General features: G+C 37.1%; 1 protein-coding gene across 9 annotated transcripts in view; it reads left to right on the top strand.

Annotated features, from left to right (window-relative positions):
• The window catches only part of LOC127863717 (uncharacterized), a 50,876-nt gene extending 31,438 nt beyond the window's left edge, over positions 1-19,438 (top strand). For 7 of the 9 annotated variants that reach the window (XM_052403340.1, XM_052403338.1, XM_052403339.1 and 4 more), the window contains 9 exons: positions 3,663-3,783; positions 5,988-6,070; positions 6,221-6,284; positions 7,912-8,040; positions 8,365-8,434; positions 9,520-9,640; positions 11,687-11,831; positions 12,550-12,633; positions 13,461-19,438. In XM_052403340.1, coding sequence (XP_052259300.1) covers positions 3,663-3,783; positions 5,988-6,070; positions 6,221-6,284; positions 7,912-8,040; positions 8,365-8,434; positions 9,520-9,640; positions 11,687-11,831; positions 12,550-12,633; positions 13,461-13,703 — 1,060 coding nt within the window. In that variant the 3' untranslated portion in view covers positions 13,704-19,438. The remainder of the gene's footprint in view (positions 1-3,662; positions 3,784-5,987; positions 6,071-6,220; positions 6,285-7,911; positions 8,041-8,364; positions 8,435-9,519; positions 9,641-11,686; positions 11,832-12,549; positions 12,634-13,460) is intronic. The other 2 variants (XR_008041158.1, XR_008041157.1) reach the window with 2 other exon arrangements.
• The last annotated feature ends 4,979 nt before the right edge of the window (positions 19,439-24,417 follow it).

Genomic DNA, 24,417 nt, shown 5'->3' with positions numbered 1-24,417 from the left:
TTAATTTATTTGACAGAAAGTTACTACAAGGTTGTACTATGACCAACGAGTTCAAAGATGAGCAAGTGATGTACCGATAATCGCTAGTATGAACCTGTTATTCAAGCGATAAAAAAGCAATATATGAATTCTTTGTTTGTTCATTTCCGATACTTGTTGTCTAACATCTTCCATCACACTTTGAAGCGTTTAGTATTTGTCACAGTTATTTTACTGAGAAGTTGTAGTACTATTGCGGTTGATAATTGAACGAGTAATTGGCACTACCCCTGGTAATTGTCACAGCGCTTATGCTATCGGGCGAAACAATTGTTTAATACCGGTTTACAAGGTAATTTACACAATAACGCAAATGTAATGGTCCGTTTCCCTCAGGCATGCACCTGCCATGTTTTATGATGTTAATCTGGTTGTAAAACCCCATGATAGAAGTGTCATTAGATATCGAAAACAGGACCGACATTTGGTAAAATAGCGCTGGTAAATATACTGTCCGAAAACCAGTAAAATGGTTTCCGGATGATAACTCAAGAACGCTTACGCCTAGGATCATTAAACTTCATAGGTACATTGATCATGACTCGCAGATGACCTCTTTTGATTTTCAGGTCACTAGGTCAAAAGTCAAGGTCACGGTGACTTGACACAGTAAAATGGTTTCTGGATGATAACTCAAGAAAGCTTACGCCTAGGATCATGAAACTTCATAGGTACATTGATCATGACTCGCAGATGACCTGTATTGATTTTCAGGTCACTAGGTCAAAGGTAAAGTCACGGTGACTCGACACAGTAAAATGGTTTCCGGATGATAACTCAAGGAAGCTTACACCTAGGATCATGAAACTTCATAGGTACATTGATCATGACTGGCAGATGACCCCTATTGATTTTCAGGTCACTAGGTCAAAGGTCAAGGTCACAGTGACAAAAAACGTATTTACACAATGGCTGCCACTACATGCATGTTTTACAAACAGCCCTTGTTTTAAATAGCTTGCCATGAATGACTACCATGATGAGACAGTGTGTGACAATTAATGTGTGCCTACTTAAAGTTACAGGTCTTACTTAGAGGTCAAAGGGTCAAACATGGCAATCAAACAGCTTGCCTTGCTTGTAGCTTTGTCATTCATATTGTAATTTTAAAGCGACTTATCACAGATCATCATTATAAGATACCATGTTTTGTGTTCATGCAATCAAAAGTCAAGGTCACACTAAGAGGTCAAACATTAAATTTGGCCAAAAACAGCTTGTCTGGACTCATTCATCATGCAATTTAAAAATAACAAGTTACACATTTTCACCAACATTAGAATATGTGTTGCGTGTAACACCTCTCTCCAAACCTGAAAGGTTATGGTTTCTCGTAAATGTCGGGGGTTTAATTAGGCCACGAAACATCTTGTTCAAACTGTAAATTCATCATGCAATATTAAAATGATATACCATGAGGAGAAGGTACATATATGTCACCCCCTGGGAAAAGGTCAAGGTCAAATTAACAACCAAAGGTCAAAATTGTGCTTTTTTCAACTTGTTTAATAATAATGTGGACGACTGTTATTTTGTAAAACTGATGTTAATTTTTTTTTTATTGATAGAAACAGTCAAACATGTGTTGACTAATGATGACAGTATAGCTTATTGATTGATTTAGTTACATCCAATACTATGTACAAATTCAGCTGCTTATCAGAGACTTTCGTAATGTTTGTCACATACCTGACATTACAGCAGCATGTGCTATTAATATTGTAACACCATTTTGTCTGAATTGCATTTCATAAAATGTGGCATGAATTTGGTAGTCCTGTTATTCTCCCATGTGCTGCATTAATTAAACATTCCTAATTGGTCCAATTTATTTAATGATAAGTATTGTGAAGCATTTGTTCATCATATAATGAAACAAATCATTATTTGTTCAAGAGACTAGTTAACAGATTTATGTTGTTTTGAAAAATGTAATCTATATACTTAAAAAAGGACAATATTTTGAATCATCATAATTAAAACCAAAAATCATTTCATGCTAGACTATTTCCTTAATTTTGGTGAACATTGCCATAAGCTAAGAATTGTATGGTGAACAGATAGCTTTCAGTTTTGAAAAGTTCCATCTGCTAAACATCTCCACATCAAGATTAATTTAGCCGCGTTCTGGGACAACTGGGCTTTATACCAGTGCATTAAGTGTTGTCCCAGATTAGCCTGTGCTGGGCTTTATACCAGTGCATTAAGTGTTGTCCCAGATTAGCCTGTGCTGGGCTTTATACCAGTGCATTAAGTGTTGTCCCAGATTAGCCTGTGCTGGGCTTTATACCAGTGCATTAAGTGTTGTCCCATATTAGCCTGTGCTGGGCTTTATACCAGTGCATTAAGTGTTGTCCCAGATTAGCCTGTGCTGGGCTTTATACCAGTGCATTAAGTGTTGTCCCATATTAGCCTGTGCTGAGCTTTATACCAGTGCATTTAGTGTTGTCCCAGATTAGCCTGTGCTGGGCTTTATACCAGTGCATTAAGTGTTGTCCCATATTAGCCTGTGCTGGGCTTTATACCAGTGCATTTAGTGTTGTCCCATATTAGCCTGTGCTGGGCTTTATACCAGTGCATTAAGTGTTGTCCCATATTAGCCTGTGCTGGGCTTTATACCAGTGCATTAAGTGTTGTCCCATATTAGCCTGTGCTGAGCTTTATACCAGTGCATTTAGTGTTGTCCCAGATTAGCCTGTGCTGGGCTTTATACCAGTGCATTAAGTGTTGTCCCATATTAGCCTGTGCTGGGCTTTATACCAGTGCATTTAGTGTTGTCCCATATTAGCCTGTGCTGGGCTTTATACCAGTGCATTTAGTGTTGTCCCATATTAGCCTGTGCTGGGCTTTATACCAGTGCATTTAGTGTTGTCCCATATTAGCCTGTGCTGGGCTTTATACCAGTGCATTTAGTGTTGTCCCATATTAGCCTGTGCTGGGCTTTATACCAGTGCATTTAGTGTTGTCCCATATTAGCCTGTGCTGGGCTTTATACCAGTGCATTTAGTGTTGTCCCATATTAGCCTGTGCTGGGCTTTATACCAGTGCATTTAGTGTTGTCCCATATTAGCCTGTGCTGGGCTTTATACCAGTGCATTTAGTGTTGTCCCATATTAGCCTGTGCTGGGCTTTATACCAGTGCATTTAGTGTTGTCCCATATTAGCCTGTGCTGGGCTTTATACCAGTGCATTTAGTGTTGTCCCATATTAGCCTGTGCTGGGCTTTATACCAGTGCATTTAGTGTTGTCCCATATTAGCCTGTGCTGGGCTTTATACCAGTGCATTTAGTGTTGTCCCATATTAGCCTGTGCTGGGCTTTATACCAGTGCATTTAGTGTTGTCCCATATTAGCCTGTGCTGGGCTTTATACCAGTGCATTTAGTGTTGTCCCATATTAGCCTGTGCAGTCCATTTTTATGGAACTCTGCGATTAAAGAAAGTATCTTCTTAATAAAAATATTGTGAAGGTGGAAAGTGTTGTCCCTGACTAGCCTGTGCAACTGCACTGCCTTATCTGGAACAAAACTTAATGACATGCATTAGCCCACTTGTCCCAGAATGCTGCTAAACTTTTATAAATCTCTCAACAATCCTCATGTTCTGGACTCCCCGAATGTTGCAGTGAGATGTTGGACCTGGTAAAGGGTCGGCTGATTCTCACCGATCTTGTTGAGAGGAATGGAGTCCCCATATTCACTGACGTTCGAAAGGCCCTGGCATGTACTAAGACAATTGTTAAACAGGTAGGCATGTACCAAGACAATTGGTAAACAGGTAGGCATATATCAAGACATTTGTTTAATATGAAGACATGTACCAAGACAATTGGTAAACAAGTAGACATGTACCAAGACAATTGTTAAACAGGTAAACATGTACCAAGACAATTGTTTAACATGTAGGCATGTACCAAGACAATTGTTTAACCGGTAGGCATGTACGAAGACAATTGTTAAACAGGTAGGCATGTACCAAGACAATTCTTAAACAGGTAGGCATGTACCAAGACAATTGTTACACAGGTAGGCATGTACCAAGACAATTGTTAAACAGGAAGGCATAAACCAAGTCAATTGTTACACAGGTAGACATGTACCAAGACAACTGTTAAACAGGTAGGCATGTACCAAGACAATTGTTAAACAGGTAGGCATGTACCAAGACAATTGTTAAACAGGTAGGCATGTACTAAGACAATTGTTAAACAGGTAGGCATGTACTAAGACAATTGTTACTTAGATAACTTTCAACTTTTTTGGATTGATGATCAAAATGTTTTGACATTAAACAGCTTTAAATGAGCTGCAGTTGGGTGGTTACAACATTTGTCTGGCATCCTCATTAAAACAATTTTCATTTATTTTTTCCCCTTACTAGTACGGTAAGCCTTATTACTTAGAAATAGAGTACCGTACTAAAACATTGTCATATTCAATATTCATTGATAATGGGAGTTATATAGGAGTCACTTTGTCAGTCTGTCGGTCTGTCTGTCGGTCGGTCTGTCCCGAAATCTTATCCGGGCAATAACTATGTTGTTCATTGTGAGATTTTAAAATCATTAAGCACAATTTCACCATTATTGGACATTGTGTCATGCGAAAGAATGACATTGATATCTCAAAGGTCAAGGTCACACATTGAGTTCAAAGGTCAAATATGGCCATAAATGAGCTTGTCCGGGCCATTACCATGTTGTTAATTGTGAGATTTTCAAATCATTTGGAACATTTGTTCATCATCATTAGATGGTGTGTCGCGCGAAAGAATTATGTCGATGTCAAGGAAGCTGAAATCTGGATAAAGCAGTCACAATGTTAGAGAGTATGTTCTTGTGTGTGTGTCAATAATCAGAAACATGTGCGTCGAACATTGTCATGCTTCAAATATCTTACCACAACTTTTGACCATAACAAACTGAGGTTTCACATGTAGCACCCTTCTCCCTTCTAAAAGGTCAAAGTCAACATGTGGTGGAGATGGTATGTTGCATGTAACACCGTCTACCTACTTCAAAGGCGAGGGTTTGTCCATTCATCATGCAATTTAAAATGCTTATGATTTCCACCATAAGGAGATGGTGTATCATGTGGGTCAACCATCTACCTACCTTTAAGGTGACTCCTAGAGGTCAAAGGATTTTTTTTTTTGAAAAATAGCTGGTACAGACATTAATTTCATCATTTATCATTCAATTGTTTTATAACTTTCCTATAATGTCCACCACGAGAAGAGGGTGTGTAGTGTGCCTCTCTACCTCAAAGATAAAGGTTAAACTTAATTGTTAAACCAAACAAATCAGGCCATTAAACAGCTTGTCTGCACTGTTTCTTCTTCATTCATCACCCTCACCTTGTGTAGACTAAAGTTTTGTGTAATCACTGTCTTCCAATCACAGAGAGGAAGATTACACCTCAAGATCAAAGCTTTAATTTGGCTGTAAAATAAATTTTCTGTACTGTTATTTCATGATGATATTCCCGCTAAGTCTGTCAGAGTACACTTGAATCACTGTTTTCAGTTGGCTTCTAATATATTGCAGGGTTGCCATGTCAACTGTTTTCAGTTGGCTTTTAATATATTGCAGGGTTGCCATGTCAACTGTTTTCAGTTGGCTTCTAATATATTGCAGGTTTGCCATGTCAGCTGTTTTCAGTTGGCTTCTAATATATTGCAGGATTGCCATGTCAACTGTTTTCAGTGGGCTTCTAATATATTGCAGGGTTGCCATGTCAACTGTTTTCAGTTGGCTTCTAATATATTGCAGGATTGCCATGTCAACTGTTTTCAGTTGGCTTCTAATATATTGCAGGGTTGCCATGTCAACTGTTTTCAGTGGGCTTCTAATATATTGCAGGGTTGCCATGTCAACTGTTTTCAGTGGGCTTCTAATATATTGCAAGGTTGCCATGTCAACTGTTTTCAGTTGGCTTCTAATATATTGCAGGGTTGCCATGTTAGTGAGCTGACCTTGAAGGACGGGGCACACCCGGTCAAGCATGGGCATCTCAAGCTGGGAAGGGCACTATTGTATGAAGTAAAATGTACTCAGAATGAATTATTTTTAAAAAAATCCCTAGAATCTGCCATGCCTTTTTCGGTATTGTTAATATGTGTTTACTTTTTTAATATAATATTGTTATAGTAAATACTTAGCATGGTATTATTGATGTTATACAGGGAACTTCGAGAGGCGTTCAACTCTGTGGACAGTGAAGACCTGGGATGGCTGTCATCTGAAGACGTAAGGCATTAAATAGAGGATATTTGTTGGATTAGGTGGAATATAATTTACCGGTAAATTCACGGGTGATCATAGAAAATAATATTGTAACGAGTGGCACAGCCACTGGTAAAAATGTATGTTTTCTATTATCACGAGTGAATTAAAATTGATATTCCGCAGAATCCAACAAATATTCTTTTTATTTTATGCTTTTTTATGCCCCCCTTTGAAGAAGAGGGGGTATATTGCTTTGCACGTGTCGGTCGGTCTGTCTGTCGGTCGGTCCGTCCACCAGGTGGTTTCCGGATGATAACTCAAGAACGCTTGGGCCTAGGATCATGAAACTTCATAGGTACATTGATCATGACTCGCAGATGACCCCTATTGATTATGAGGTCACTAGGTCAAAGGTCGAGGTCACGGTGACCTGAAATATTAAAATGGTTTCCGGATAATAACTCAAGAATGCTTAGGCGTAGGATCATGAAACTTCATAGGTAGATTGATCATGACTTGCAGATGACCCCTATAGATTTTTAGGTCCCTAGGTCGAAGGTCAAGGTCACGGTGACCCGAAATAGTAAAATGGTTTCCGGATGATAACTCAAGAACACATACGCCTAGGATCATGAAACTTCATAGGTAGATAGATCATGACTTGAAGATGACCCCTATTGATTTTGAGGTCTGTAGGTCAAAGGTCAAGGTCACGTTGACCCGAAGAGTAAAATGGTTTCCGGATGATAACTCAAGAACTGATATGCCTAGGATCATGAAACTTCATGGGTAGATTGATCATGACTCGCAAATGACCCCTATTGATTTTGAGGTCACTAGGTCAAAGGTCAAGGTCACGGTGACCCTAAATAGTTAAATGGTTTCCGGATGATAACTCAAGAACGCTTACACCTAGGATCATGAAACTTCATAGGTACATTGATCATGACTCGCAGATGACCCATATTGATTTTCAGGTCACTAGGTCAAAGGTCAAGGTCACGGTGACCCGAAACAGTAAAATTGTTTCCGGATGATATCTCAAGAACGCTTTTGCCTAGGATCATGACACTTCATAGGTACATTGATCATGACTCGCAGATGACCCCTATTGATTTTCAGGTCACAAGGTCAAAGGTCACAGTGACAAAAAATGTATTCACACAATGGCTGCCACTACAATGGACAGCCCATATGGGGGGCATGCATGTTTTACAGCCCTTGTTTACAGTTTATTTAGATTGTAAAAGAGTTTAGCTGGAGAGTTTCACTGAAATAATGATAGTCATTTTGTCAAAATAGAAATAATTTCACAGTTAAACACTGAACATTTTGAATAATAATAACTGACAACTGCCCTACAGAAATAATAGGTAGGGGGAAATGGTTTAATTACCAATCACCACATTATCTTGCTGGTCGGTGATCAAATCCGCTATCCTTGGATTTGTAGCCCAGCACTCTACCAACTGAGCTTGCTCCCTCGTTTTTTTAAAAATGATTATTGAAATAAGGTTATTGACGATACTTACAAATACCATGACTATTGAGTTTGTATGTTTGAAAATCTTGCAAAAAGTTTACCTTAATATAACTGTCCTTGTTTTTTGAGGAGAATAATTGACTGGATTTTGTTTTCCAACGCCAGGTGTGTTTTGCGTACAAGACCTGTACCGGTGAGGAAATGGATTCAAAATGGCTGAAAACACACAGAAAAAATCAGGATGACTTTGATTATGAAGAATTTTGTTCAATAGTAACTGAATATAGGGCAGAGGTGAGTTTGATTGTGTTCTGACATTACTATTTTATTCATAAATACTGCAGATATTATCAACACTTTGTGATCACTCAGATATAATTTTTTTAACTTGTTTCAGCTTTCACCATATTTATGAGCAAGCGCCTTTATTTTAGCAATGTTGCTTATATATTTATAAAAATGACTTATTTTAATTTGTATTTTTGATGTCATTGCCTTTAAAAAAAATAAAATCATTTTTATATATGTATGTTTAGCCCAACTTTTGTAGCTTTAAATATTAATGCCAGAGTGAAATGATCATCATTTCTATTAATAAGTTTTTTGTGTTTTTTTCAGATGAGTTCACCTACCATATTGCAGAGGATTTTGACTGTGATCCTACATCCTATACAATGGATAACATCTAGTAAGTGCACAACACATAAGTCAATATGTCAGAAAATGTAGCTAATGTATAATTGTAAAAACATTTAAACTTGATTTGTATTTAGCAATATTAGACATTTTCTGTAACTGACCAATAAATTAAAAAATTAGAACATTTATTAGAACATTATTAAGGACTGTGAATTAACATAATACTTTTCCAATGTATCAAGTGTGTGGTTTCGTATATTTTGTCAATTTAAAAAGATTTTACCCAAACTTTTGCATTTAATAAAAAAGAATAGCATTAAGCAGTCCTGCTTTCCATATATTTCCATTGTTTATTAAATTGCTTTGCAAAAATAATTTCGTTCTTGTTAAACCATGATGATTTTTAAAATGCCTCACTGGCCAGTTGCCTGTGATTTTATTACATTTCATTACATCAAATACATATTGAATTGACACTAGTTGATTGTTCTTGAAATATGCATAAGTGGAATGGCTTATGTAGTTATGTCACATAAGAGTGACACATTCTTTTGTAACGACTGACTTATGCAAAAAAAAATATTTACACTCGCACACTTACATTTTCTAAATTTTTTATACCTTGTTTATTGTGGTCGGGTAGATCAATCTTATAACAGTCGTAGGTGTTAAGTATTTTCCATATGCTCTTAAATGACAACATTATATGCCCAAAAAACTGATCAGCTACTACTGTAATACGAGATTCCAATGTTTTTCACTAAATTATGAAGCCTGTATATTGTTCAAATTTTGAACAGGTATATAATTAAAACACATATAGGAGGAAACAATGGGTGTCTTGTAACATTGTGCTTTACATGCATACCTTCCTTTAACCCTTTGCATGCTGGGAAATTTGTCGTCTGCTAAAATGTTGTCTGCTGAATTTCTAAAATTAGCATTTTCTTCGATTTTTTTCAAAGAATACTATCAGAATAGCAAACAGTTTGGATTCTGATGAGACGCCACATTCTGTGGCGTCTTATCTGGATCAAAATTGTTTGCAAAGGCCTTCAAAATTCGGTTCCAGCACTGAAAGAGTTACAAGTACTCAATTACACTAACATAGTATTCTCTCTATAATATTCAAAGAGTTCAGTGAGCCGTTTGCTACTGAGGAGTATACATTTGATGATGAATATCATGATGTCTACCTTGGGGGAAGTGATGGGGACTTGCTGTGGAGAGCAGAGGTCGCTGTACCATTATTCAGGTAGATCATATTGTACTTGAACGTTAGTTTAAATATATTTATTGTACCTCGATTGCATCAAAAGCCTATAGCTTATTGAAACGCTCTCGAGTCTGTTTACTTGGTAGAATAAGTATGGTGTCTATTGGGGAGATTTAAAGAACGTTCCCACTCTGGGGATCAAACCGGTGACCTGGTAACTGTCCAACACCATGTCAACTATGTCATGGCAAACTTATTGCTTTAATTTAATTTACTGGAAATGCTTTTATTGACAATTCATTTAGCCGCACAGTAGGGCATATGTCTTGTGAAAATATTAGTTTATTTTGAATGGTTTTGGAGATTGATGTATTGTAGCTGGTTACATAAATATGCTTTGAAAAGCCTGAGCCTTACTGTGCAATCACCAAATTCCTCACATAGTTATAGGTACGGTGCAATCACCAGATTCCCCGCATAGTTATAGGGCTAACTGTGCGATCACCAGATTCCCCACATAGTTACAGATGTGTTTTTATGCCCCCCTTCGAAGAAGAGGGGGTATATTGCTTTGCTCATGTCGGTCGGTCTGACGGTCAGTCGGTCGGTCCACCAGGTGGTTTCCGGATGATAACTCAAGAACGCTTGGGCCTAGGATCATAAAACTTCATAGGAACATTGATCATGACTCGCAGATGACCCCTATTGATTTTGAGGTCACTAGGTCAAAGGTCAAGGTCACGGTGATCCGAAATAGTAAAATGGTTTCCGGATGATAACTCAAGAACGCTTATGCCTAGAATCATGAAACTTCATAGGTAGATTGATAATGACTGGCAGATGACCCCTATTGATTTTCAGGTCACTACGTCAAAGGTCAAGGTCACGGTGACCCGAAATAGTAAAATGGTTTCCGGATGATTACTCAAGAACGCTTATGCTTAGAATCATGAAACTTCATAGGTAGATTGGTAATGACTGGCAGATGACCCCTATTGATTTTCAGGTCACTAGGTCAAAGGTCAAGGTCACGGTGATCTGAAATAGTAAAATGGTTTCCGGATGATAACTCAAGAACGCTTATGCCTAGGATCATGAAACTTGGTAGGTAGATTGATAATGACTCGCAGATAACCACTACGGATTTTCAGGTCACTAGGTCAAAGGTCAAGGTCACGGTGACCCGAAATAGTAAAATGGTTTCCGGATGATAACTCAAGAACGCTTATGCCTAGGATCATGAAACTTGATAGGTAGATTAATAATGACTCGCAGATGACCCCTATTGATTTTCAGGTCACTAGGTCAAGGTCACGGTGACCCGAAATAGTAAAATGGTTTCCAGATGATAACTCAACAACGCTTATGCCTAGGATCATGAAACGTCATTGGTACATTGATCATGACTCGCAGATGACCCCTATTGATTTTGAGGTCACTAGGTCAAAGGTCAAGGTCATGGTGACCCGAAATAGTAAAATGGTTTCCGGATGATAACTCAATAACGCTTATGCCTAGGATCATGAAACTTCATAGGTACATTGATCATGACTCGCAGATGACCCCTAATGATTTTGAGGTCACTAGGTCAAAGGTCAAGGTCACGGTGACCCGAAATAGTAACATGGTTTCCGGATGATAACTGAAGAATGCTTATGCCTATGATCATGAAACTTGATAGGTAGATTGATCAGGACTTGCAGACGACCCCTATTGATTTTCAGGTCACTAGGTCAAAGGTCAAGGTCACAGTGACAAAAAACATATTCACACAATGGCTGTCACTACAACGTAGAGCCCATATGGGGGGCATGCATGTTTTACAAACAGCCCTTGTTAAATTATGAAGTAAGAATCAAATTATTTTGAATATGTTTTTTTTTAACTTGATGTGGTTTTGAATAGCCTTTAAAAATGCCGGTCTTCATTATTTGTGTTATGAAAACTTTATTATTCTGTAAATATTATTTTTTTGCAATTGACCTGAAAAGGTATGCTTGTTTAATCAATAGCTCCAACTGAAAAATAGACTATTGACTCTTCATTTGATCAGTCATTCAAGGTGATTTGGCTCGTTTATTGCAGGAAATTTGGCCTATCTTTTGTGGACCCATCATCACATGACTGGGACCAGAAGCTCATACCCATCCATGTGTCATTGCGGGAAAAGTGTCGTCTGCTGTTCTATGTGATCAGTACTGACAAGAGATCCCTCGGCTCGATGTGTGAGGTAGGGGGGGGGATTAAATAGCATTTTAATGGATATCAACATTTAATTGAATAAAACAAATTTTTTAAGTATCATCATTTTATTAAATACCTTTATTTATGCAACACTAAATGCTTTGATTTGAATTCTAAATATTATATTTATTTCATAAATACCTTAGTCGTCTGGGCACAATTACCGAATCCCATCTACAGATATAAGCTTAAAGCATAACATTGTAGTTATTTTATTTATTGAAATGATAGTTTGTTTTACGGGAATAATCAAATCACTGTAACTCAAATTAGATATGTTAATCATACACACCTTGTTTGATTCTTCAAATGTTGTTGTGATGCAAAATACCAAATTGAAATTTATTTTAAAAATATGGAGTAGTGTATTTATTGTGACTTCTGTACACAATTTTATATGGTATAATGTGCTCTCTGTTGTGTTGGATATGTGTCTCAGATAATTTACATCCAGACAAATTAATAATAATTCTAACACGGCACGCGACTTGCTCTCTATAGACAAAGAAGGAAATCAAGTGTGGGTTATTCTGCAATAAATTATGGGCGGAGCTTAATGTTTCGAAAATAGTTCCGAATAAATCAAGAAAATATTGCAGTATATAGGCTGCATAAGGCCCATTTTTGCATGATGCAGATCATTTTATTGGTTCAAGTCAGTAATATGTCATCTCTATCACTGGTTGATGCATGCTTTCCTACAGGCAGGGTACTATATTGGCAAAGGGTGCAGAATGGTTCTGTGTGTGCAGAAACTGGAGGACAACGCTGTTATAAGCGATGAACAGGTAATACTTATGGCTAGAAAGACTTCTAACAATAATTTCAGAAGATCTTTTGCTTTCCTTTCGGTTGTTAATTTTCTGCATAAATTCTGGTAATAGATTAAAATATGTCTGTTTTAATCAGAATTAATTTATACTCCTACTTGTTTTGTGTCTAATGTTCAGTTGTATTAGTGTAGTCTGAGTAACTTTTTTCGTTGTTCAAAACATTAGATTCAAATTCATGGTACTTTCCACCACCATTTATTTTATAATGCCATGGACACGAAACTAGTGTTGCATTATAAATGAATGGTTCATGACTGTTTATACTGAAAATTTAATCACCCTTCAAAGATGGAGGGTTAGGTTTTGATGTTGTTGTCAATCTGTCACAAAAGTCTGAACCAAACTTTTCAGGGCTATATCTGAGAAACTAAGTATGATAACAACTTTAAATTTCATGGGTGTATAGATATTAATGAGGAGAAGTGCCATGCAACACAACCATAACCTTATACTTTGTTAAGTATGTGTTATTGCCCTTTATTGTTTTTGTATGATGTAACTTTTCAGGGCCATATCTCAGAAAAATAGCAAGATTTCAACATGAAACTTCGTGGGTGTATCAATATGGAGAATTTAAATGCAGAAAAATAATTACCATACACCTTGCTATTTTACAGGAATTGCCCTGTTCATCAAAATGCCCCCATTTACAAACAAAATTTATTTGGCGAGGGATATCAATTCAACAATTTCTCTTCTTTTTGTTTAAGATGTCTATGCAATAATGTCATGCCTGCAGTAATTAAAAACTTTTTTATGAATTGTCTACTGTTTGCGCTTAGCTTTCACCCTGCGCTATCAAGGACTATAATCGAGGTCGTCAATACCTCTGTGACCTGGCCAGTCGGGAAGGCATACCACTCTTTGACGACATCCAGGAAGCAGCCAACTGTGTGGTTAACATTCTATGTGATGTGCAATCAGCTACCGTTCATGCCCATGGCATTCCAAGGCATGGGTCACAGGCGTGGCTTCACTCAGGACCTTTACATCCACATGTTTCCCACCAGAGCTCTATGACTTAGCGGGGGTCTAGGTTTCCCAGGACACAAAGGGACTTGGCTCACAAGTGAGGCTTTACTCAGGTACCTTCACATCCGTTGTTTGTGTCCAGAGTTCTCAGACTGCAGGGGTGTATGTCTCTGTTGGCATCACAATGAATGATAAACCAGCCCACATTCAGAATATTTTAACTGGAAAGTCTACTTAGTGGGTATAGATAAGTCTCTCATGGCTCACCGCTGGCATGGCTTACAGGCTAGGCTTCACTCAGGACCCTTACAGCCACAGTGTTTGTGTCCAGAGTTCGCAGACTTATGGGGTGTATGTCTGTCTATGCATACCCCTGTATTACTCACTGGCAAGTCTTCACTCAGGGCACTTACACCCATATGTCTCCAAGCAGACTTGGATGTAGATTTCCATTGGCATCCAGTGACACAGCTCACAGGGAGGCTTCACTAAGTATCCTTGCTTGTACAGGCCTCTAGCGGCCTCTTATGGCAAGGCCAACAAGGAATGCTTCAATTAGGATCCTTACTCTCACACAGCAGTCGTCTTCCACCAGAGCTCTCTAACTAATTGGGTGAAGTCGAAGTAGGTTGGCATATAGCAGTTTAACTGTCAGTCTGTTTGTCTGTCCGAAAACTTTAACATTGGCCATAACTTTTGCAATATTGAAGATAGCAACTTGATACTTGGCATGCATGTGTATCTCATGAAGCTGCACATTTTGAGTGGTGAATGGTCAAGGAAATTTTATTTCAAAGCGGCGCAATAGGGGGCATTGTGTTTCTGACGAAAGGTCAAGGTCATCCTTCAAAATAAAAAGTTAAAAAATACAATCCAAGGGAAGTTATAAGCTTTAAAAGGAAGGTAATTTCTAAACCTGCCAAATGATATATTGAAATTTTATTTCAAAGCGGGGCAATATGGGGCATTGTGTATTTGACAAACACATCTCTTGCTTTTATAATCTTTTTAAACATTATTGAACACAAAATAGCTTGTCAACATTGACTTTAATTCAAATAGCATAAATGATACGCTAGCATGTGTCCTGTATTTGCATTTGGTTTTCCTTGTGACCATTTTGCTAAAGTTTAACAAGGCAACAATAATTTACTTAGATAGGCACGCTTCAGGTGTTTTTAACCAACTCAAGCAAGAACATATATTTATTTTAATAGTATTTTAATGTATTCATGCATAACGGTCATTTCCCAGTTAATATTGGCAATACAAGCAATAGCAATTTGTGTTAATTGTGGGCATTCTTATATGTTTACTTCCAGCATTAATTCTTTGATAAGGCTAACCTTCCTGACCAATTATGGTCTTGTTATGAAGTGGTTTTACTACAAAGGTACTGGCTAGGCATTAATGGAGCAATTGTATACATACATGCTCAATTACAGAACATAATAGCCAGTTTCTAAATATATCTGTGTCTTTTGTAATAGCTTTGACAAAAATACTTCCAATCCATGTAAACATATTTATCAGACAGCATTATTTATATGTGTGTGTATATTAGTTTTGGATGTCTACATTTAACCATGTTTGATCCTCAATTTGTCTTTTTAAGTTTTGTTTCTTATTTTAATGTAGTGGAAACCACCACTTTATAACTTATTAGTTTTTATATTTTATCTGTTTAATGAATGTTGTATTTTTAACTCACCTGAGCACAACGTGCTCATGGTGAGCTATTGTGATCGCCTTTTGTCTGTCATGCGTCGTCAACATTTACCTTGTTAACACTCTAGAGGCCACATTTATTGTCCAATCTTCATGAAACTTACTCAGAACATGTGTCCCAATAATATCTTGGACGAGTTCGCAAAATGGTTCGGGTTGATTGAAAAACATGGCCGCCAGGGGGCGTGACAGTTTGCTATAGTAAAACCTTGTTAACACTCTAAAAGTCACATTTATTGTCCAATCTTCATGAATCTTTGTTAGAACATGTGTCCCAATAATAATTTGGACGAGTACGAAAATGGTTCCGGTTGGTTAAAAAACATGGCCGCCAGGTGGTGTGGCAGTTTTCCTTATATGGCTATAGTCAAACCTTGTTAACACTCTAGAAGTCACATTTTTAGTCTAATCTTCATGAAACTTGGTCAAAACATGTGTCCCAATAATATGTTGGACGAGTTTGAAAATGGTTCCAGTTGAATGAAAAACATGGCCGCCATGGGGCGGGGCAGTTTTCCTTATATGGCTTTAATGTATGGTAAAACCTTGTTAACACTCTAGAAGTCACATTTGTGGTTCAATGCTCATGAAACTTGGTCAGAATATTTGAACTAATAATATCTGGGTTAAGTTAAAAAATGGTTGAGATCAGTTTAAAAATATGGTTGCAAGGGGGTGTGGAATTTTTCCTTAAATGGCTATTTACTACAAAACCTTGTTAACACTCTAAAAGTCACATTTATTATCCAATCTTTATGAAACTTGATCTGAACATTTGTTCTATCAATAGCTTGAGTGAGTTTGAAAATGGTTATGGTTTGTTGAAAAACATGGCCGCCAGAGGGGGGGGGGGGCGTTGTCCTTATATGGCTTTAGTGAAAACTTGTTGACACTATATTAGCCACATTTATTGGCCAATCTTCATGAAACTTGGTCAGAACATTTGTCCCAATGAAATTTTGCCAGAGATTGAAGCTGGGTCATATGAGCTAAAAAACTAAGTCACAAGGTCAAATATAAAAAAACACATGTTAAAAGTCACTTTTTTGGTCCAAAATAATCTTCATGAATCAGCTTGCATTTTTTTCAGAATAGTCTAGTTCCTTTGGCTATCAGGTGAGCGCGTTAGGGCCTGATGGCCATCTTGTTTTATATGCCAGTTTAGCTATATACATATAATAAATAATCTAGTCTTAAGTGTACACAATGTACATCTTTTACTATTATAAAATATATAATTATTGCTTTATATTGTAAATTTTGTGACATGAACATTGTTTGTTAATATTTATATAGGTAATTATTTCTTTCGTCCAATATCAATTGGCACAAACCACTTTCATTATGTTTGTTGGAGTAGACATTCCAATAGTTTTGTATCAATATGTTTTGTTTATAATTTCTTAAAGATGCTGTATCACATATTGGAAAAAAAGATATACATCAATTAAAGCATAATTATGCCCCCCTTCGAAGAAGAGGGGGTATATTGCTTTGCTCATGTCGGTCGGTCGGTAGGTCGGTCGGTCCGTCCGTCCACCAGGTGGTTGTCATACGATAACTCAAGAACGCTTGGGCCTAGGATCATGAAACTTCATAGGTACATTGATCATGACTTGCAGATGACCCCTATTGATTTTGAGGTCACTAGGTCAAAGGTCAAGGTCACGGTGACCCGAAACAGTAAAATGGTTTCCGGATGATAACTCAAGAACGCATACGCCTAGGATCATTAAACTTCATTGGTAGATTGATCATGACTCGCAGATGACCCCTATTGATTTCTAGGTCAAAGGTCAAGGTCACGGTGACCCGAAATAGTAAAATGATTTCCTGATGATAACTCAAGAACACACACGCCTAGGATCATGAAACTTCATGGGTAGATTGATCATGACTCGCAGATGACCCCTATTGATTTTGAGGTCACTAGGTCAAAGGTCAAGGTCTCGGTGACCCGAAATAGCAAAATGATTTTCGGATGATAATTCAAGAACGCATATGCCTAGGATCATGAAACTTTATAGGTAGATTGATCATGACTCGCAGATGACCCCTATTGATTTTCAGGTCACTAGGTCAAAGGTCAAGGTCATGGTGACCCGAAATAGTAAAATGATTTTCGGATGATAACTCAAGAAGGCATATGCCTAGGATCATGAAACTTGATAGGTACATTGATCATGACTTGCAGATGACCCCTATTGATTTTGAGGTCACAAGGTCAAAGGTCAAGGTCACGGTGACCCGAAATAGTAAAATGATTTTCGGATGATAACTCAAGAACGCTTTTGCCTAGGATCATGACACTTCATAGGTACATTGATCGTGACTTGCAGATGACCCCTATTGATTTTCAGGTCACGAGGTCAAAGGTCGAGGGCACAGTGACAAAAGTCGTATTCACACAATGGCTGCCAGTGCAACGGACAGCCCATATGGGGGGCATGCATGTTTTACAAACAGCCCTTGTTAAATATAACTTTTTAATAGCATTAATGGCAAATTAACACAAGGTCCAAACTAACGTACTAAATCATTACAGCATGGCATGTCAACAGTTTCAGCTATGTATGACTATTATGCAGTTATGAAACTGCCACTCTTGTGAAACTAGCCGAAGAATGAGAAGATTACAGACTAGGATGGGCATTGACAATCAAATGACTTGTTGTTGACTTTAGAATACTCACCTCTAACCAAAGGGACCCAGATTCTATTCCCGCATGTGCTCGTATTGGTTCATGTCAATGATGTTCAGAATTTCTTATGCACAATATTTTGAGTTTATATAAATCTTAATAATTGTAAAATTAAATCAAATATAAAAGTATTTTTTAATTTAATGTTTTCATTATCATGTTTTATATTACTATAAACAGCTCCAAATTGTAATAGTCTAATAACATGCCTTAAAACCTTGTGTATTTTTAGAAGTGAAACCTTGTTTATACTTTAGTTTTTACATTTTTGCTCCATTACCAAAACATTTATGAGAACATTTGCTAAAATGATTTAAAGATTTTGTAAATGGTTCTTGGCAATTGAGATACATGGCTGCAAATGAGGAGAGGGGGCGGGGGCAGTTTTATTTAAAGGGCAATAGTGAGTCTATGTTTTATTCTGTAATTATGCTGCTAAATTTGACACAAGTAACCTCAGACCACTGAAATCCTCACTTTAATGCCACCATACTATTATGAAATAAGTTTATGGCCAAAAATAATATCTACCACTTATGTTATACCTCATTGTTTGGCTGAAAATATGGCAAAGTATTGTGTTGTTTTTAAAGTCACATTAACACCATTCTTGCGTCCTTAACGTCAATACTCAATGGTTTTTAATATACTCGTAAAGGGACTTGTTGACAGGTTGCAGGAATGACTATTTTCAAAATGTGATTGATTCATAAATGAAAAGACCAGTCCATAAAAGGGAAAAAAAGTAACATCACAGACATGAACGAAATACCAGTATAAATTAAAGTAATAGTCATGAAAATGATTAAGCTTTTAAGTGGTTCTGTTTTTTGTTGTTCCTTTATTGATTAAATATGTGTATTGGTAAACATTTCAATTGATTAAATAACTAATTTAGCAAGATGCAAAATAATATAAGGGATGGCCAGAGGCTTATGGGATTAGTTTACTCCAGACGACACCCGTTGACTTACTCCCGACGACACCCGTTGACTTACTCCCGACGACACCCGTTGACTTACTCCCGACGACACCCATTGGAATCCGTTTGGGGCCTACATTAAATAAAAATATTTTAAGTTACAAATATTTTCTTGTTAATATATTAACATGAGGTCATTTATTCTGTTAGATCTAACACGCATTTTAAACATGAATAACTCGAAGCAAAAATCTGCCAACAAGTCTCTTTAAATTTGGATCGTGCGGTCTTATATGATGTGTAATTGATGTTGTATTGTTGTTTTTTATCATGTATTTGAGTTCTGCATAAACATGTATTTTAAGATAATATATTTTGTTATTGATTAGTGTTACTGACATTTTCTAAATTTGGTAATAAAATGAGTAAACACAAATAGTTTGTACTTTATTGTTGAATCATACTCATTACCTATCAGAACTATTGCTAACATATACCGATAAGTAATGCTTACCAATTGTCCTGTGATATACTAGTATTTTGATGAGCACCTTCATTATTTCTGAAGACTTTACATACCTTTAAGTACTTAGTGTAGTTCAAAGAAAAGCCAATTATATCAACATTTATCAAATAAATATACCAACAATACAAAGATTTGTAAAATTGTGTGTTGAGTTAGTTTCCTTCGAATCACGTAACTTATGTTACTGTATTTAAAGTTACGTTTAGCATTCATCCGGAAATGTAAAATACGCTTGTTACATTTTGACAAAACTTACGCCAATTAGAAGTCTTTTTGAAGGTAAAAGAGGAAGTGGCTATCAATTTATTAAATTTAATCTGTTACTAGTGACCTGGTTCGTGCAAGTGACTGGACTTAAGCCAAATTCGCTTTTGTGAAAATCATCTTATTCATTTTTAGCTCGGCGTTTTCGGTGAAAACCCGAGTTATTGTCATAGCCAGCTCGTCGTCCGCCGTCTGATGACCGCCGTCCGCGTCGTGCTAAAACCTTAACATTGGCTCTAAAATCAAAGTGCTTCCACCTACAACTTTGAAACTTCATATGTAGATGCACCTTGATGAGTTCTACACGCCACACCCATTTTGGGGTTACTAGGTCAAAGGTTAAGGTCACTGTGACCTCCCAAAAAAAATCGGACAAGCTTTCATTTATTCAAAACTGCACCTGTAGCCGAGCGTGGCACCCGCGGTGCTCTTGTTAAGACTGGTTTGACCTTGAATTTCGACTTTGATCTTGCACCTGATACTAGGTCAAACAGGCGTCACAATGTATGATATTTTTTCAATATTGTTGTCGGCGTAGCTGTTTAACCCAGCATTTTATCTTAAATAACCCCAGCAGACCCGAATGAATACATTCGAATATTTCATTGGCTGATTCGATAGAAATGTCCCAGAACTTCGGCAACATCGCTGCATTTGTGTACAGCGTGAAGGATGTAACATTGGTCAGTGTAAGGAATTCCAGACTGCATGTTCATTCGACCCAAATTGTAGCCTAGTCACAATTACGCGTTGAAATCCATCTCGCAGAATTTAAGAGTCAGTACTCGGGGGGGGGGGGGGGAGGGGGGGGGGGGGGCTAAATCGTCTCTGAAAGACGCAATCGACTATCGATAAAACGTTCATAACATAGTATTGCCTTCAATATGCTAAAACACTACCGAAATAACCGCAAATGCTTGCCGTACTCGGTCAACCAGTCTGGAAATCGATCCTGAAAATGCTATGCTTCCCAAATTTTCCAGTTTCCCAGATATAACAAAGTATTATCTCAAAATTCTATCGAAAAGTATTGTGCTTCGATGTTCCATTTACAAGAAGCAATGAGATTTTAAAAGATCCGCGTCATGCGAAATTGGGTCTTATGCTGTATGCGGCCAGCGTAGCTTAAGCCCAGCCCACACAACTCTCAGTCTGGTCAGCGGATACATAATGAGACCACGAGACCTTGCGTCATTTTATAGCGAACAGTGTAGCTTCTGACTTAACTGCGCAATTGTGCAAACTGGGATTGAGCAACGCTGGCCGAAACACCATAATACTCGTTTTCGCATGACGCGGCTCTGAAAATGCTATTGTTTATAAGTCGAAAGAAAACTTTATGTTCATCAAATATTAACATACCATATATTTCGATGTTGACGAAACAAACTCAAAATAAGCCATGTGCTGTCACATCAGATGTGATCTCTTGTAGTATTATTTTAATATACGAACACTATTGTGTGGGCTGAGTATATGTAGCAGGGCATTTATTTCCATTAATTCATACTCGTAATATGATGGATGAGAGTGTGAAAGTGGTATGCGTTAGTGAATCGGTGGTGAGATGTTTTAAATAAGTGCATGCCTTTTTATTTAAGATGTTTTCAGAATCATCCATAGAATTTTAAATTATTTTATTAGTGCGGGTTCCTAAATCGTACACCTATTAAACGAGGCGTTTAAGGGATAAACTCTTATGAAGAACTAAGAAACTTAGAAATGAACTGTTATCTATTTTATGTTTACCCTAATTTTGATGATGGTATTATAGACATACTGGACACTAACCTGATTCAGGATTGCATCAAGGAGCTTGACTCCAAATTTCAAACTCGTCACACCAAAGATCTATAAAGAATTCATAATTTGTATGTCTATAGATGTTTGTTCACACTTCAGGCTGAGACGTAGTCATGTCTCCCGTACAAGTAGTAAACACAACAATTATACACTAGACATATATCTCAACATAATAATCATAATTATAAAGCGACCACAACATATTACTTTTAACTATTTCAACCAATTTTTTAACGGAAATAAATAGTCAGATACATAGAAATTTAAAGGTAATAACTGGAATAAAGGGAGTAAACCTGTTCTATGCATATTTCATCGGATCAGTTCTTTAAGAAACCGTGTAAGGAGCGGAGGGCATTTTCAATTTACCCTATAACATAAAATTCTTTGTAGATTTTCAATATCTGGTCACTGCCAACATTTATATTATTAAAATAAAAAGGATTATAACCCACTTGCACACAAAACACCGGCTACATATACGCGCACTTAATAACACACATTTATTGCGGTGGATATGCGACTTACAAATAAAAACAACAATAACAAGTAAACATTTCTTTTAAATTTTCTTATTAAAAAATATTTGTCTAACTTTATTTCAAAGTTCATAACCCCCCCCCCCCAACGCACACACACACACACACACACACACACACATCTGAAGACTGTGGCATGTATCAGGTGCTCGCACAGGCCGTCCGACATGAATGTTAACTTGCCAGAAATGTCCTTCGTCATAAGACGACGTGTCGCATGTAACATCCGTCTCCATCACACAAAGGTAATGGTCAAACTTGGAGGTCAAAGTTCAAACTCTTTCATTAAACAGCTTGCAAATTCCTGTCGCCGGCATTACTTTGCCATAAATTGATGGGCTTTTAATAAGTTTGCACCGATGTAAACTTTTAGAAGAACTGTCGCGGGTATCAGCCGTCTCTGTACCTCAAATGCCTATTTTCGCCATATGTTGATGGATTTTAAAATAACATGGCGCTAATGCAATCCAGTGCATGACAATGTGTCGCGTTTTAAACTTGTCTCTATGCAATCAAACAGCTTATCCGGACATTATCTTTGTCATTTATCATGATTTCTTTTAAAGAATTTACATCTAATGAACACTATCATTTTGTGTGTAAACCCTTTTTTTAAAGATCAAACAACAAAACCCTTCAAGACAAGACATTTAACGATGTAAAATGCGTGCAAATAATCAATGTGTTCGTAATAAACACGTTTAATAGGACGATGTACTTCACTGTCAGCAATCGTAGTCACTGCCTTAACCTATCGCTATTTCAACGAAAATAAAAAGCCACATTAACTAGTTCACTCAGATATTTAACAAGATCGAAAGTAATATAGAGAATACTAGGTTAGCGTTGAATACAGAGAAGTTTATGTTGCGAGGCTTGGAAGTTAGAACGCCGGAAGCGCGAGCCTTGGCGAGCGCTTTCGGTGTTCGAGCCGAGCAACATAAACTTCTCTGTATTCAACGCTAATCCTAGTATTCTATTTATCCCATTTGATTTTTTCAACGTGACATTTAACATAAATAGATCTAATAACCTTAACAATAATTTTATTCAGTCATACAAGCGCTTAAAATCTAACAAATGTAACCATGCGTAGTGATATACATGTATTTGTTCTGGTACGCAAAATAGTCTTTAAAAAAATTCACACACAAAGTGTAAAACAAGTAAAAATATCACCATATGCCTACATTCAATTTTACGCAGTATGCGAATTTTAACACATTACGACCGCGAAAAGAAGATTTTACTTTACTATAATTCATTTTATTTTCGAAAGAAAATGATCAAAATCCAATATGGCGGCGATTGCTCCTGACAAAATGCTGTCGATGTCAACATCGACGACCTAGTTCTGGCTACCATAACTTTAAATGTCGCTTTTTATGATTTTTGACTGGCGCGACTTTGTACAGGTCTGTCAATACTAAATAAACTGTACGCTGAAGTTTCTTTAGCTATCGAAGACCTTGACAATTTTGACGAGTAAACAGACAATTACATGTGACTGACACTTTATTTGACAAAATATACAGGGCAATACGTTTTCCGACGAATTTAAGGACGCGCAGAACGTGTTTTTTTATAAAATGTTATGGGTATGACTATGCCGTGTGTGATCCGATGCATCAATGGCGCCCATGTTAAAATCATTTACCCGAGAACAGGGAACGACAAAAGTACAAACAAAAATCAAAACACGTAAGAGCTAGTATCTTACCTTTAATTATCCTTTAAAATCCATCTAATAATCCATTTAACTCAATAATTGACGATTTTGCATCTAGGGTCTTTAATAATTATTTTAGAATAGTTAAATAAAGACCCTTATGCCATTCTATCACTTTATTCAAATGAGTTTATGAACGCGATTAGTTCTGGCTTCCATAACTTTAAATGTCGCTTTTTATGATTTTTGACAGGCGCGACTTTATAGTTATGGACCAACCCCATTAGGAAAGTCAACCAGAAATTCCCGAAAAGTTGACAGTTAACAAAGATCGGTCCAAAACAGCCTTTTAAACAGTTATTGACCGAAAATGAAAGCATGTCACGATATAATGATGTTTTATATACACATTTACCTCACTTGAACTCAAAATTCGGTGAAAAACATGTCCATATTACTGCTTTATTCGGGAACAGTGAATGAAATCAACACAATGGAAGACATTTTGAAATGGAACTCTCGTGAGAGTTCACGGTCACGGTCAATCTATTTTTAGGTCCTATTTTTAGAAACAAACATGTGCTTAGTTTGTTTACATACACAAATTGACGAAA

Source organism: Dreissena polymorpha, unplaced genomic scaffold (genome assembly GCF_020536995.1).
Source record: "Dreissena polymorpha isolate Duluth1 unplaced genomic scaffold, UMN_Dpol_1.0 chrUn030, whole genome shotgun sequence".
Lineage (NCBI taxonomy): Eukaryota > Metazoa > Mollusca > Bivalvia > Myida > Dreissenidae > Dreissena > Dreissena polymorpha.
This window is presented reverse-complemented; position numbering and strand designations above follow the sequence as displayed.